This window comes from Harpia harpyja, chromosome 13 (genome assembly GCF_026419915.1).
Source record: "Harpia harpyja isolate bHarHar1 chromosome 13, bHarHar1 primary haplotype, whole genome shotgun sequence".
Classification (NCBI taxonomy): Eukaryota; Metazoa; Chordata; class Aves; order Accipitriformes; family Accipitridae; genus Harpia; species Harpia harpyja.
In genome coordinates, this window is record NC_068952.1 from 32,867,141 (window position 1) to 32,882,438 (window position 15,298).

Below are 15,298 nucleotides of genomic sequence, written 5' to 3' on the forward strand. Positions count from 1 at the left end.
TTCAATAACCTTCAGTGGGGAAAGATCAAAATGATTTACTTAACACAGAGTACTACTTCATACTACAAACAAGAATTTGGGTAACTGAAAATGAAGGTTTTACAACGAGTATAGATTGAGATATTTATATCACTTATTGTTTTTAGTTCTGGGGCTGCAAAATGGCAACAGACTCAGCAGTTCATTTGCAGGGGGTTCAGGGCAGGGTTGTTTGTTTAGAATTCTTACCTAATTTTTTAGTGATTTTATTTTCAGTTTTGGCACTGGCAAAATGCTGAGACATTTGGGTAACAAGGAAATCACAAAATTAAATTTCTTCAATTGTTAAAACTAAATTTCAGAAAATTAAACTAATGGAATAATTAAATTGGTCACAAATCTTAAAAAATCTTTACAAAAACAGATCTTTGCCTACCTTACAGGTTATCTTTAATAATTTATAAACACAGTTCCTTTCATTTTCATTCAAAATCTACATATACTATTAAAGAGTTTGGAGAGAAACTAGGAGAGGTTGGAAACACAACAAAAGAAGGCAGATTTTAAAACTGAAAAATAAGATTAACGTTTAATATTAGCTAAATCAATACACACTGCCTTTATTTACATGTGTTATAAATACAGAGAAGACCTTGGGCTTTTCTTATAGAAATTTTATTACGTCTAGCTTCATAATCCCAACCTAACTCTGATACACTTCAACACACAAAATCAACCTGTTTTCTTCAGGAATATGAAGAGCCATGAACTGCAAAGGATTCAGGCACTGTATCATCCAGCCTTGACGTTCACTGATCCGAGAGACATCAACCTTCAAGAAGTGGTTTGGCACTCTGCTCCAAAGCACATGAGTCAGAAATTGGACATGGAGACGTGGAGGACATTGAGAGACTGGATTTTTGTGTTCGCTTTTGAATAAGCCAGCAGATAACGGCATTACATTCTGGAAAATTCCAACAGAAGAGACAATCGGTTTCTTTACCAAACAATTAATATATTATATTTTTCAATAAATATATTCAACATACAGTACAGTGAAGTACAGTGCAACAGGAAATTAACTTTTTCAGTAGTTTGTAAAACCAGCTGGGAACTATTGGCAGATCAGCAGCAAGAGAGCATTGTCCATAACGAATTTTTTAAAATAGCTAAATTTGAAATAGAAACTTGAATGGAATGTGTGGTCACTTCCTTGGACCAGAGATCTGAACTCTACTCTTTTACCTCCTCTGATTTCTTAGACATCCATTTATCCAAAGCAAGGAAGTAAATTTCAGCTCAGTTTTCTTAAGTGTACTGTCTGAATGTACTTTAAAACCCTAACCTAATCTGCAGATACACTGGTCATCCATGGTCTGTTTGTAGAAAAAGAGATTTGCCTTACCAGCCCCAGTGATTTCATTTCATCATGAAGGATGAAATTCAGAAAATTCAATGGGACTTTACAATATCATCTGCCAATTCTAATCAGTTACAACCCTTCTCATCCAATGTACTGTATTTTAAATACATGAGGTATTTAAAACTGAGTTAAGAATAAAAATGGCAATAGTGCAAACACTTGGAATCATAAAAATGTGCCCAAACCCAAGAACACATTGCAGGCAACAAATGGCCAGAAAAAAAAAATTATTTGATATGATACACTAGTCCTAAACCTGCACAAAACCAAGCATTATTTACCTTTATTCTTCCCAATTCAAACTGGAAAACATTGGGGCTTGTAGCTTGAGCAAATACAGCAGGAAATAATTTTGTACTCGGTTCAACCTAAATCAAAGATGTACAAATATATAACCACTGAAGACAGCAAAACACTATTACTTATAAAAAAAGACCCTGATATCTGTATTGATAGGCAATAAGTGCAAGCTTTTGAATAAAACCCCAGAAAATCCAAACAGGATGGAAAAAATCACTGTCATAATAGCGACAATTACTTTTTCTTCCAGTCTTGTACAAACGTTTCTAATAAGATGCAGTCTGAGGATTAAGTTTTCCCCCTTCCCACTGGACAACATCATCAAAAAATACTCACCTGATAGTACGTGCCTAGTTCTTTGCCATTAGCTGTGAAGGTCAGCAAGCCACTGGCAGCATCAACCAAGCAACCAATCTCCAGACCATTATTATTACGTCCTTGTCCAGGGCTCATGCTCTCTCCTGCGCACACCATATAGCAGTTGCTGCGTTTTATACTGAATGTCAAAAGACAAATTTATTCATGGATGGCGTGAAAACTTTATGTAGTGGACTAAGAACAACTTTGCATGGCTGCAACCAACAGGGCCTTGTGGCTGAAAACAGCAGATCCCACCATAACCAATGCCAAAATTCAATGAAACCTAGACTTCATAATTGAAAAAATAAAAACTGAAGATGACAAAATATGAACGAGCTCAAATCTTCTGTAAAATTCCAAGAGACAAAACTGACTTTGCCAGTTAATGTTTTAAATTGTTTGATGTTAAGCATAACACAAAGTTTCTGGCATGGATTACAAGCTGAAGTGCTGAGAGGAGGTGCTGTTGTACTAATTTGGCCTGCTCAAAAATACTACAAGGTATTTTGCTCTACTTTGTACCAGTTCAGAAGTCAGTATTTGCAGGATCATGGTCCAAAACTACATAGAAAAGCTGTGCTATTTTACTTTTCAGTGCCTACTGATTTGATTAAATCATTACTCTACAATTTCTTCACAAGCAAGAGAACAAGCAAAGTTACACTTTTTCCTATTACTTTTTTTTTTTACATCAACCCAATTACATTAAATGGGCTGCATTTACAGTTTATAAATTGTTAGTTGCTTTTATGGATATAAAATATGTATCTTTTTAAGAAAATTGTAACCAACCTCTCATGAACCTTCCCTTTTTCATCTCCCAGCGTAACTGTGACAGTACGCACTCTGTCCAAATCAAAGCTTGTGTCATACTGGTGAAAGTCAGATGTAATCCAGCCCACCCAGACATTGGCAGGTTCTTGACCAGGAAATATTCTCACTGAATAATAGTACTGTCAATAAAAAAATAATGTCAGTAAATGTTAGTATTTGGTTTCTAGTGTATCAGTTTGATTCAAAATTAATTTGTTGCTCTAAAATCTGAAAACATGTCATCTCTTCAAAAGTAGCATAGGCTTGTTCAAGCGCAATTCATAAGAAAAGCAACAACACAAATCAAAATACAGCCAACAAAATATGTATGTTAAAACAAAAAATGGAAAAGATTAAAGATGCGGCTTATACGCTTGTATTGTAGGCTTCTACATCATAGCATTGTAGGCTATTTTTGTACTGCAGCTACAATTTTTATACCGTAGGTGACTCAGTTTCTAGTATCTAATATCCTTCAGAAAGAGGAGAATACATCCAGGAGGAGAAAGTATTTTTGCCTTTCAACATTGAAGAGTCAGCGCTTATGAAGCTGATCTCGTCAAAGATGCACAAAACCTGCACAAAACTTTCACTGGGAATTCCATGAAATACACGCTGAGTAAAATTAGTATGGATGTTTTCAAATGCTCCTGAACATTGACCTATTAGTTTAATGCATTTTTTCCTATTTATTCCATTATTCTAGAACTATTTATTCTTCCTCTTATCAACAGTAGTTTCAAAAATGGATTCAATTAATTTATGGCTTTCCATGTGGAAATTGTTTTAGACTGACAATCAAGTCAAAACAAAAGGAACATAGCAGTCTTAACTTCAGTAGTACAGGACCACCACAGACATTTAAATTAAAAATTCTGCCCCAAAATTACACTGTTTCTGAAACTCTTACAAGCAAAAACATGTAGTTATTAAAAAAAAAAGAAAAAGCAAACAGCTAAAATACCAATCCTATGTTACGATACCGTGGAAGTTTGCATCAAATAATCATAGTCATCCCTATCATCTGCTAGCACATCCTCAGTAAGCCGTGCAGAGTGACTAGTGCTATAATCTGGCTTTGTCCTCCTGAGCATAAATCTGTAATAAAATAAGTAAAATCAAAATCTATATGAAAAGCTTGATACATCAATATATATACACAAAGGAATTTTACATTGATACATTATCCCTAAATGCATTATATTTATTATGATAGCTCTAAATACACAGTATTTATTACATTATTAATACATAACACTTGTTAGTTTATTACTTTCATGTAGATTAACACAAAATAAATTATTCAGAAAAGAGAGAAGCTCATTTTTAAATCACTTAAATGAATTCTGAGCTTGAAAGTTATTTGTAAACTAAGCTCATGTAACTTAATAAATTATCAGACTGTTAAACACCTATGTCACTTTGGAAGAATGTGGAACTTTAAATGACCTTCATGCATTTAAAAATACCATCCATATGCCCTGATTTATTCTGCAATTGAAATATTTAACAAACCAATTTTGGAAAAGAAGAGCAGAAAAGGAATGGAAAGCTGCAGTAATATTGTCTGGGTAATGGCCTAGTGTTTGCATCTCCACAGCATCATCAAGTTAGGTGTTCTGCTCCTGATTCCATAAGAAAAATTAGGGAGAATGAACATGTCAGCTAGAGAATATTCTTGTGATTATTCGGTTCACTGAGTGAGATAAGAAGCAAATATACATTTCTAGATAAAGATTATCTTCAGCTTTTTGGAAGCCATGTGAAAAAACGTTCCGCGTCACTTTGAAGACCTCCTAGTTCTGTCAGTATGGATCTCCATGGTTTTAAAATGCACTTCACATGATGATCACAAAAGCCTTCAAAATTAACCAAGTGATAGGTTTCCAATAGCTTGAAAAATGTTTTCATTTTTCTGCTTAATTTTAATGTATATATTGCATATGATGTAATTTAATCACATGCAGGTTAACTGTCCCGACTACTGTGTTATATCCAAATCTAGGGCAGAATTAGGGAAAAGTCTCTGCAGACCTGACTAGCATTTTCCTCTACTATTCAAGAAACAGGAAAAAAAAAAAAAGAAAAAAAGACAAAAAAAGAAAAAGAAAAAAAAAAGGCAAGCCCAAATGTGCTACTAACCTTTGTTTAAGACGTGAAGGCTTTTCTTGAACATAATCTTTATGGTTGTTTAACTCTGGTTTTGTGGCATCTTTTTCTCGTTCTGTCCGGTCGGGAACTAGATGACCATGAGCAGTTTTCATTAGAACCTCAAAATCAGAATCAGCATCATAATCCTCCAAGTCATTCTTCGGGCCAAAAAGACCAGAGCCTGGTAACCCTCCTGCAGCTGATCTGGAGAATACCTCAGCACATTCAATGGGCATGCTTAATCGAAAAAACATGACGTCTGTTTTACTGTTCTGTGAACCAAAGGACTTCTGTGTGACCTTCAGGCAGGGGCAGCTGTCTATGGTGCCATCAATTCTCATCACCTATCAAATGTAAAGATGTAGTTGTTTTGAAGCTGATGCTTTTTCCCCCTTGTAAATATTCAATTTCTATTTCTAGAATAAGCATCTATGACTTGAAAAACTTGCAACAGTATGCAGTCAACGGTCAAATGTATTGTAATCATGTGCTGCCATTTTAAGGGGAAATAAATACTATGAGGAGTGGAGGTTTTTATTGTTCTGTTGTTAATTAAAAAAACCCCACTCACAAAGGAATGACCTTTCTCATCATAACTCTGCAACATAAATCCAACCCTGCCCAGAACAACACAAATCAGCTAATATAAATCATACATGTACATATACATGAACACAAATTATTTCTTAAATACTACAGTGTGATACACATCAGCTGAAAAAGGGTTCTTATTTCATCAATTTCAGAAGGATTTCATGGTAGACTTACAAGGCATAAATTCAGGTCCATCAAGATGCACAACTGATTGGGACATAAGTGTTGACACAATTGGCCAATAAATATTTATTAAAATCAAAACCAATTAGTTATGGAAAAATCACTTCACGAAATGTGTGCACCAGAACACATGGTATCTGTTATGTAGAAATGCCCAATTTCTGGAATTTGTTTACAAACATAGCTCTCACTGCACAAGAAGCTCTTAATGAGCACATCTTGTAGAATTTGTCTCTGAGACTCTCATGTTTACATACATGACAGATTCCACAGATAAAAAAATACTATCAACCAAATAATTATATTATTTGCAACTCCACTGAATGTAAGAAATTTGTAACAGGTGCAAGGTTCATCCAGAATTGGGTCAATATATCACATTAAAAATCTTGTCTAAAACTGCAGAAGTAGAAATGTAATTCAAACATATTCATGGAAGAAGTCTCTGGAAACACTGTAATAGGATCACAGACCTCAATATGTTCGTGATTTTGTGGCACTGGTAGAAACTGAGGGAGCCTTTTACTCAGCCAAATGGTGATGTCTCTGTTTGTATTAACAGCAAAGGGTTCATACCCTTCCTGTAAGCCACAGATAGTGAAATATTTTAGCGTGCTGACGTCTTTTCCAAAGTTCATTCTTCCCACTTGAGATGGGCCCAGGCTGCACACAGGTAGAAATCCTTAAAACAAGATGAAAGAACGCATTGGTTGTACATCATCAACATCAGAGAACTGCTCTCTTCCATAACCCAATTAAAAATCATTTAAAAAAAAAAATTAAAATAATTCCAGAAATGAAACACTATAAACGCAAGCAGTAATCAATAGCACACCTCCTCTTGCATGTCACCAAGTACTGTATCTTAAATATCACTCTGAAAAAAAATCCCTCTGATAGCCACGGATCTCTTCATGCAACACTGAATTTACTTCACAGAAATCTAAGAGTACTTCAGGGAGTCTGACAACCACATCTTAGTTAATCTCTCTGCTAAACTGGTAGAGTGTTGTCAATTTTACCCCAAGTCTTACTACTTTTGATATTCCTCCTAAAATTCCATTAGTCATGGTATTTTGAGAGAACCTCAAAAATTACTTTGAAAGTAATATAGTGCTTGTCCATGCAGCTATAGTAGTGAAAAAAATTACAAATATACACCAAGTGCATGCTGCAGATTAAAGAAAAATATATATAAAATTAATTAATTAAAAAATTTCATAACACTGTGTGGCTCTGGATAATGACAACTGACAATATGATACTGGAGCTTCATGAAACTTATGGTAGGTTTGGGGGGGGGGCTGGGTTTTTTGGTTTTATTTTTCAATCAGCTTCACGTTTGTATGCATCTGCTCTCTTACTGTTTCACTAGCATGGGGAACTCACTTGTGACTGCACTTTTTAAAAAAAGGTTTGGGGTTTTTTTCCTCAGGTTCAGCACCACAGCCTAAAAACCTAAGAAAATCTCATTTCTTCTGTTCCTTTTCATCCTGATTTTGAATTTCCACAGCTACAAACCACTTTGCAGATTCATTTGACCTAGCTATTAACAAAATGTTTTCTTTCGTATCAGCGAGAAACATGAAGCTCTGTTCAATGATTCTGGTTCAAGTGAACGTACCAGGTATTGAAGGGTATAAGGACAAAATACAACTAGTTCTTCACTTTTCTTTAGGCTGCCCAGATTAAAAAAGGGCAGAATATCAAGATATGTTCTTTAGACAAAAGCAAACTCTGGAGCACCATCTACAGGAATGACTGCTCACCAGATAAAAAAAAAAATCAGTCTTCAGTACCACCTTTTGAAGATTTTATTACAGATACACAAGATTGGTTATCACGTGTATGTGTACTAGGCAGGATAAATTTAAGGACATACGCTAATAGATGTAAGTTTAAGTCCAGATTTTTATGTTCACAGCAAGGCTCTTAAATCACAAGGCATCAACTTCTCAGATAACACAGATGATTTAGACAACATGATTTATGTCCATTCTGCTAATGCAAATCCAGTGGCAGACAATAATAAAGAATATTTTCCAGCACTAAATGAAACAAAATCATATTATACAACACATAACTAGGAAAGTTATATTTGCATATATAGGTATATGCTGTGGCAAAGCCCAGCAGCTCTAGTAGGGAGAATTTACTAGGCTCCCTGTTGAGTTAAAGGAATCCATAAGCTGTTGCAAAAGTTTTTAAGCAAAGACAAAAATCAAAATTCTACTTTCAATAACCTTACAAATCTCAGCTCATCACTCAAGGATAGTAACGACCTTCTATGGACATCAAGTTGTTTGAGAAGGGGTTTTCACAGAAACAGTTGTGACAGCACGAATCCTCACAATATTAACCAAAAATGACATAAGATTTGCTATAAGCCACATAGGTATATGCAGCCTAAAGCATGTGCTTTGTCTGTCTGAATCACCTCACCATTTATTTTCCAATTCTTATTGATGTAAAACATTTTTAGATGTTTCCAGGATGTATGGCACCTACATTTAGAATCTTATAAAGAGTATTCTTTTCCACATCTCAAAAAGGATATAATAGATCTGAAAATGGCCAACATGAATGAAACTGCTTTCTTATCATCAACAATTAAAGAAATTAGGATACTTCAGCCTCAAAAGAAAAAATTATTAAGGGGGTATGATATATACCCCCATTATAAGTGGCATAGAGAAGATGAATGGTAAATGATTTTTCAGTGTCTTTCGTAACAAAAATTATGATCAAAGAAACTGGTAGCAACCTTAAAAAAAATGGGAGAAACTTCCTTATACACCTCACAGCAATGCTGTGGAATTCTCTGTCACATAGCATCATGGACGCTAAAAGCTCACATTGATTCAAAAAGTGTTTAGAGACCTTCATGTGGGAAGGAAAAAAAAACAAAATAAAACAAAACAAAACCATCAGGGCTACCAACACAAACATACCGTGTTTGCCTCAGAAAGCTCCTGAACCAGAAATCACTGGAGCCTGGGTGACTGTATCACTGTCTGCTTATCCTGTTCTGACACGTACCCACAGGCATTTGCTATCCACTGCTGTTGAAAACAAAATAGTGACCTAACTAGACTTTTGGTACAAACACGGTTACATTTTCATAAAAAACAGAGAGGAACAAAAGCTTAAAAAAAAAGTGTTTGAAGAGAAGGAGGTGTAAACCGATTAGTTGTGAACATGACGTATCTATATGTATGTCTTTATTTATATTTGTATTTATGTATATGAACAATTGTTTTATGTTTCTGCACAGGTCAAATATTTCCTAAAAGGAAGTAGCAAGCTCTATCTCCAGCACCTTGAGAATTAACACATAGCCAGTTCCTCTTTATTACAGCCCTCATATCAAACAGGAAATAATTGTTTTACAAAACAAAAAAAGCAATAGCAGCTGATGTTATCAGCAGAATTCAGTAAGCATATATTATAGAAAAAGCTGATTAGATAATTAGATGCCGTCCAAAATCCAAGAAAAGATAATCAACTCTATTCATGAAGACTGAGATGTATACATGACATAAAACTAAATCAAACAGGAATATTTAAAATATGTAAAATATTTAAAATATTACTAATAGTTACCCTTCCTAAATAGAATGCACATAAACTGTTAATTCCTCTACCTACGCATTTTCCTGTGGGCTCAGAAAAGAAGATCTCACAGATAGATTCATTCTTAGATATGAAGCAAATATTTTACACATACATACACAAATAAAATGTAAATGAGCATTTGCAAGATTCCCTGAAAGAAACCAAAGAAACCCAGAATGAAATTCCTACAGAGGTAAAACTCTCATTGATGTTTTTTACTCAATCCAGTCTTTTCCATCAACCCTGTAACTGTAGCCAATATGGAATCAAGATGACAATCTCTCTCACCAATACAAATTTCAATGATGCCGGAACGGTACTGTACATGTAGCTAACTCCTGCAAGTAATCATAACTACACAATAACTGTTGCTCTGTATGAATGGAACATAAATACCAGTGCCAGTCCTAATCATGGAAGCACTACTTCCATCTCTGGTGAAATTCTGCACTGATTTGCCAATGGTACAGGTGTCATTTAGGTGTTTCAGGGCTCTTCCGTATCTGGTAAAGATATAGCATCTCATCTTATAGGGAGTGTGCATGTGAGGCTGTTAAGTGTCCGACTGTGGAATAAAAATTAACTTTCAGTACCCTTCTCTACATGGGTATCCAGCCATTTTAGATGTGATATTTCATAGACCCTGTGTAGCCCTTGGATGCTGGAGGCTACATAAAAAGATGATTTTCCCATGACCTAGCTCTTAATCTCCAGGTGCATAACTGGGCTATGGAACAAAACTTTTATTTTACTATATGAAATAGCAAAACAAGTCAAAAGATTTTAACATTACCACTAGAAAAGTAAACCTCTAGCATTGTCTGTCACATATGGCAAAAGCATAGGACAGCAACACTTTTTATAAAGTTCCCTACTTTCAAGAATACAAGATGAACCTCCTGACCCAATTTGTCATACACTCACTATAAACAGTTCATGCTCACAGAGATCATGAGTTGACAAAACAAAGTTTGGTTTGCACAGTGTACTTGTTCATACCTATAGTGTGAAATTTCTCTTACACAAATGCATAATAATATGCAATTATGTTTAACAATTTTACTACTGAGATGGTATCTCACAAACAAATTAGTTTGCCATAATCCCAAGGAGCTCTTCTTGTTGGTAGTACAACCTAAGACGCAGCACATGAGCCTTATTAGTAAGCTGGCAGAGCACCATACTCCTTTTTCACTGTTCCTAAGTAAATTAAAACTACAGGACTGATTTATAGTCAGACTGCATCCTTCAAAGCAGGACACTGGGCTCTGATCAGAAATTCTATCTTTTTTCTAAAGCAAAACATCTCTTTCTGCAGCAGCACATGGCATGCACACGATTCACTGATAGAAGTGACCTGCAGAAAGATCTCAATGCTATTAAGCAGGAGCCATTAACAAAACCAAACTAAAGCCAGCCTACAAAAAAATTAAAGCTCTATAAAAGTCATATTTAATTTGGGTATTTCATACATGTGTTTGTATATACACACCCATACATATAGATGCCTTCTCCCCCTGCCGCCCCCCTCCCCCCCCCCATGAATTGTATATGATACCCATAATATTTATAGATATAGATCTGGATTTATTAAATCTGAGATCAATCGGCACATTGCTTTGAAAACGGAATAGGAGATCTTATTTCAAAGGCAAGCTGTTTTCTACAAACACAACACTAGAGGAACTTACTGTAAATTACAAGGATATTGTGAAAAATCTGAGAGGCCTGACACTGACATTAAGTCTTTGACATGGTTACCAAGGACTTTGGGCTCCATGTCAATCCAGGAACTGCTTTAGCAGTTTCAGACACAACAGTGATCTGCTTAAATCTAAACCTGCAGCTAGAAACAAATACCACAAAAATCACACCACTGTGATTTCATCAACTTTGAAATCAAAATAGTGGTCAAACAGGCTACCCTCAGAATGTCATGGAATTCCCGTTTCTCTCAGAATCCCTCACTCCTCAATGGGATTATACTGCCTAATAACTGGAAAACCATTATAATTGAATGGCACCACAATGACTTTATGCCTAAACCACTAACAGTAAGCCAATTCATGCATCCCTTTCCCTCTTCATGTTATCACAGTATCTAAGGAAATCTGAAGACAGTAAAGTAACAGGCATGAGTCTAGAAAATTGGTGGCAATTATCTCATTTTAAATGAAATCAAATTATTCCTAATTCCTATGGTATGGCAGAAGAAGAAACAAAAAACAAAAAATTTCTTCTCCCAAAGACTTCTGAAAGTAAAATAATCTGAAATCCACTTGAAAGTCAAGTGGTTAAAATTCAGGGAGGGAACTGCCTAATTAATAGGTATAAGATTCATCTTTCCCCTGGGAATAGGGATCAGTAACCCAAAAGTATCATTTGCAGCTTTTACTTTTCAAAAAAATTTGACTTTATCTCTCAGACACAGATGTATTATTTAACAGATATATAATATATATGACAGAATATATGTACCTATAACAAATGAAAGGGAAGGATTAAAGCTTTAAATAATTTTTTTTCTCTTACCATGGTTCAGAAATTGTAGGCAGTTATCTACATTAATGTAATTTCTTACCCTTTTATATACCCATTCGCACACAAGTATGTAATTAAATTTAGAAACAAAAATACTTTTGTGGTATAGAATCAATCTGGCACCTGACACAACCTCACAATCTTTGCCATCTTTTGCAATCTCATAAGCTACTACTTCATGGTAAACAAAAACCTTCTTGTGGACTCTGAAAGCTGCACGAAGAACACTACAACAACAGGCACAAAACTCAATCTGCTGGTTTAGAACTAAGTAAAAAATTTTGGAGGCTAACTTTGTGCCAGCTGGCTTTATCCTGGATCAGGTGTCATTTCTCCTCCCAGAGGTAAAACAAAACCTTAAAGCTGGCTTAACCTCCCTACCATATGTTCTCACTAATTTGACAGAAACTTGGTAGTATTTCAGTACTTGATCTAGATAAAATTTGATGTCCCTGCCCATGGCAGGGGCGTTGGACTAGATGATCTTCAAAGGTCCCTTCCAACTCAAACCATTCTATGATTCATTCTATGATTCTGTTATATCATATGGTGACCTGCTGCAGTGCAGATGAAATGTTAAAACTCATGAATTTGCACCCCAGACACATCCCTGCAAAATAGTGAAAAGGTCTGATCACAAAAGATGGCTGCAAGGTTCACCACAGAAAAAGGCCTTGCTTCATCCTCACACCCGGTATGCCTCCTTTCCAAAGGCTTGATACTAATCAAATAGAGAAAAGGACACGGGGTAGTTCCCTAAAGCGGGAGGAACAAGAAGCACACCACATTAAAGGGAAGCCGGAGCAAAAATTAGGCAGCAACAGCAAGTTAACAGCACAATGTATTATAGTACTTACCGTCACCAACCTCAAAGTCCTTGAATGCCAGTTCTGAACCTGAGTCATCAAGCAAGATTTCACCATTTAAGGTGAACATCATAGTGTGCTCATTCATGTCAACCATACATCCAACAACATCTCCTGCTAACCAAGAGCGGCCAAAATGTTCATTACCTTGATGCCACCGCTGTGCCTGAAAAAGATTTAAAAGAATTTCAAAGAGTAATAGTGACAATGTATGTGTTCCTCTCTCCCTTAGTAGCACAACTAGTAATTAGCCCACTCAATTCAGACAGCAGTAGAATTAACACTTTCACAGCATATCATTCCAAAACAATGCCTGTGAGTACTCCAAGTTGACTTTGAAAATGGAAATCCAACAATTAACTTCCTGCAAGCACCCCTCACATCAGTATTGCAAAATGTTGCTAAGTGAGCTGACAGGGAAAATTGCTATTTCAACATTTTAGTAACAAGTAAAAGCATAGCTTAGTTTTTCTGCAGAAGCTCCATGGAAGACTTGTAATGAAAAGAATATGCTATCAATTACAATGTTAAATAGCTATTTCACAAACTTTTTAAGCAATTGCTTTTATTTAATCTAGTAGCCTATAAACGCATTGCTTCAAAACAAACCTTATTGTTTCCTTAAGTATAATTCTAAAAATGTTGTGCACAAACTAAATTAAACTTCCTGTCATGCCAGATTTGGGAAGGAACAGAATTGTCTGTGGATGGGACAAGCACTCTGAGCTTCTGATAGATTCCAGAGTAGCTGAGGGCATGATTAATGATTCGTATGACCGACCTTTAAGTCAAAGACTGCAAAGGCTTTGGATGGGGTCTTGGATTGGAATTCAAATAAGTTAACATCTATTAAGAACTATTGTAACATGCATAAAACAAAGCAGTTTTAATAACAAATAGGTTCCCTATTCATATATTCCATCACAAGTAGATTTTTATCCTCTGTATCTGCCCTGAAAATCCTACAAAACAAATGAGCCTTTCTGTGTATCCTGGAGGTCAAAAGCATTTTTCTTTTTGGGGAGAGAACCCATCAAAATCAAAGACAAAATAGCTTTGTGGATTGAGCTAAAGGTCAAAATCTAAGATTCAGAAGACAAACTACTACACAGCTATTCTAGTAAGGACACAGGACTTGAATAGTTTACTTAAGCCAATCAGATATTTTACAAAAACAACTTTTCAGTTCTCTTTTTAAGGCATCTTCTCATGTAATACTAGACTGGGAAAAAAATTAAAATCCAACATTAAAAAAATAGAGCTTGAGAGCTTGATCTAACCATGAACAGCCAGGAATACTGTTGATTTCTGTTACATATTGTAATAGTAATAAAGGAAATGAATTCCAACACTAGATACATGAAACATTTTGACATGAGTCATCAGTAGCCTTAATAGCAATTACAGTTTGGATAGCTGTTGCACTTGCCTTCCTACTGAAATAAAAAGTTTTAATTAGTCATTTAATCTATTGTGATGAAAATCAGTAACATATAAAATAGTTTGTTTTCCTATGTATTTTTACTACTAGATTTCCATCTGCCACTGTCTCATGCAGAGTTACATTTGAGCAAAAATTACTGGTTCTATTATACCTCATTTACTCTAAACTGTAAGGATTTCCATGAAAACCTAGGTATACTCTTCGTAACTTTTACATTCCTATAAAAAACTTGTACCAAAGTTTGCCTCAAACACTTATTGCTAATAATCTTAACCATATCTATTCCCTAATGGCACTTCTTATAAAGAGAACAACAGATTAAAATTTTAAAGAAATGATTCATAGTTAATTACAGCTCTGCCAGTAATTTGAATTTGAGTAAGTCACTTAGATTTTCAATGCTGTATATATACTGTACAAATACTGTGAAGCTGTGAAAAAAATTATAGAAATGCCAAAAACCTGCTAATTAATTTTTTCAGGTGACATTGATCCTCCTTATTCCACCTAGGCCCTCAAAGAGAGAGAGAATTAATTTCATAAAACACAAATGAAAGAAGAGAAGGCAATTTAGCTGAGGCAATGACACATGGAATAAGACTCAAAATTAAAAGTTTTGCAATCACTTATATTACTACAGATAAACATATACAAACCTTAAAGCCATCAAAAACAAAAGCTTCTTCATCTGAGCCAAGTTCCTGATCTGGCAGACAACCCGGCCTGGTCCAGCCAACTCTCATGTCTCCTGCAGTAACTGCCTCAAATTCAAAGTACCACTTCCCAGCCTTCACTGCATAAGTCTTTTCTGTGCGGAAGATCCTGAATTTTTCCATTATCCCACTGCACACGTCCAGTCTCATTGCTGTAAGGTTTAAAAAATAAAAAAAAGTAAAGAAAAAAAACCAACACAGAAAGTATTGTATTCAACTACTGACAAAATGAAGGCAGTGAAAACAAAAGGCAAAGGGATTCCTTTGAGCATAGGCATGAAAAGAAGAAAGTGCCTGCAGAACAGCCTTATGGGGA

At 35.3% G+C, this 15,298-nt stretch overlaps 1 protein-coding gene across 9 annotated transcripts in view; it reads right to left on the reverse strand.

The window, feature by feature from the left end:
• The window catches only part of RYR2 (ryanodine receptor 2), a 449,694-nt gene that overhangs the window by 152,670 nt on the left and 281,726 nt on the right, over nt 1-15,298 (reverse strand). For all 9 annotated transcript variants that reach the window (XM_052805738.1, XM_052805746.1, XM_052805744.1 and 6 more), the window contains 9 exons: nt 14,926-15,134; nt 12,817-12,991; nt 6,277-6,485; nt 5,018-5,370; nt 3,859-3,973; nt 2,855-3,015; nt 2,039-2,198; nt 1,684-1,770; nt 717-943 (listed from right to left, as the gene is read on the reverse strand). In XM_052805738.1, coding sequence (XP_052661698.1) covers nt 717-943; nt 1,684-1,770; nt 2,039-2,198; nt 2,855-3,015; nt 3,859-3,973; nt 5,018-5,370; nt 6,277-6,485; nt 12,817-12,991; nt 14,926-15,134 — 1,696 coding nt within the window. The remainder of the gene's footprint in view (nt 1-716; nt 944-1,683; nt 1,771-2,038; nt 2,199-2,854; nt 3,016-3,858; nt 3,974-5,017; nt 5,371-6,276; nt 6,486-12,816; nt 12,992-14,925; nt 15,135-15,298) is intronic.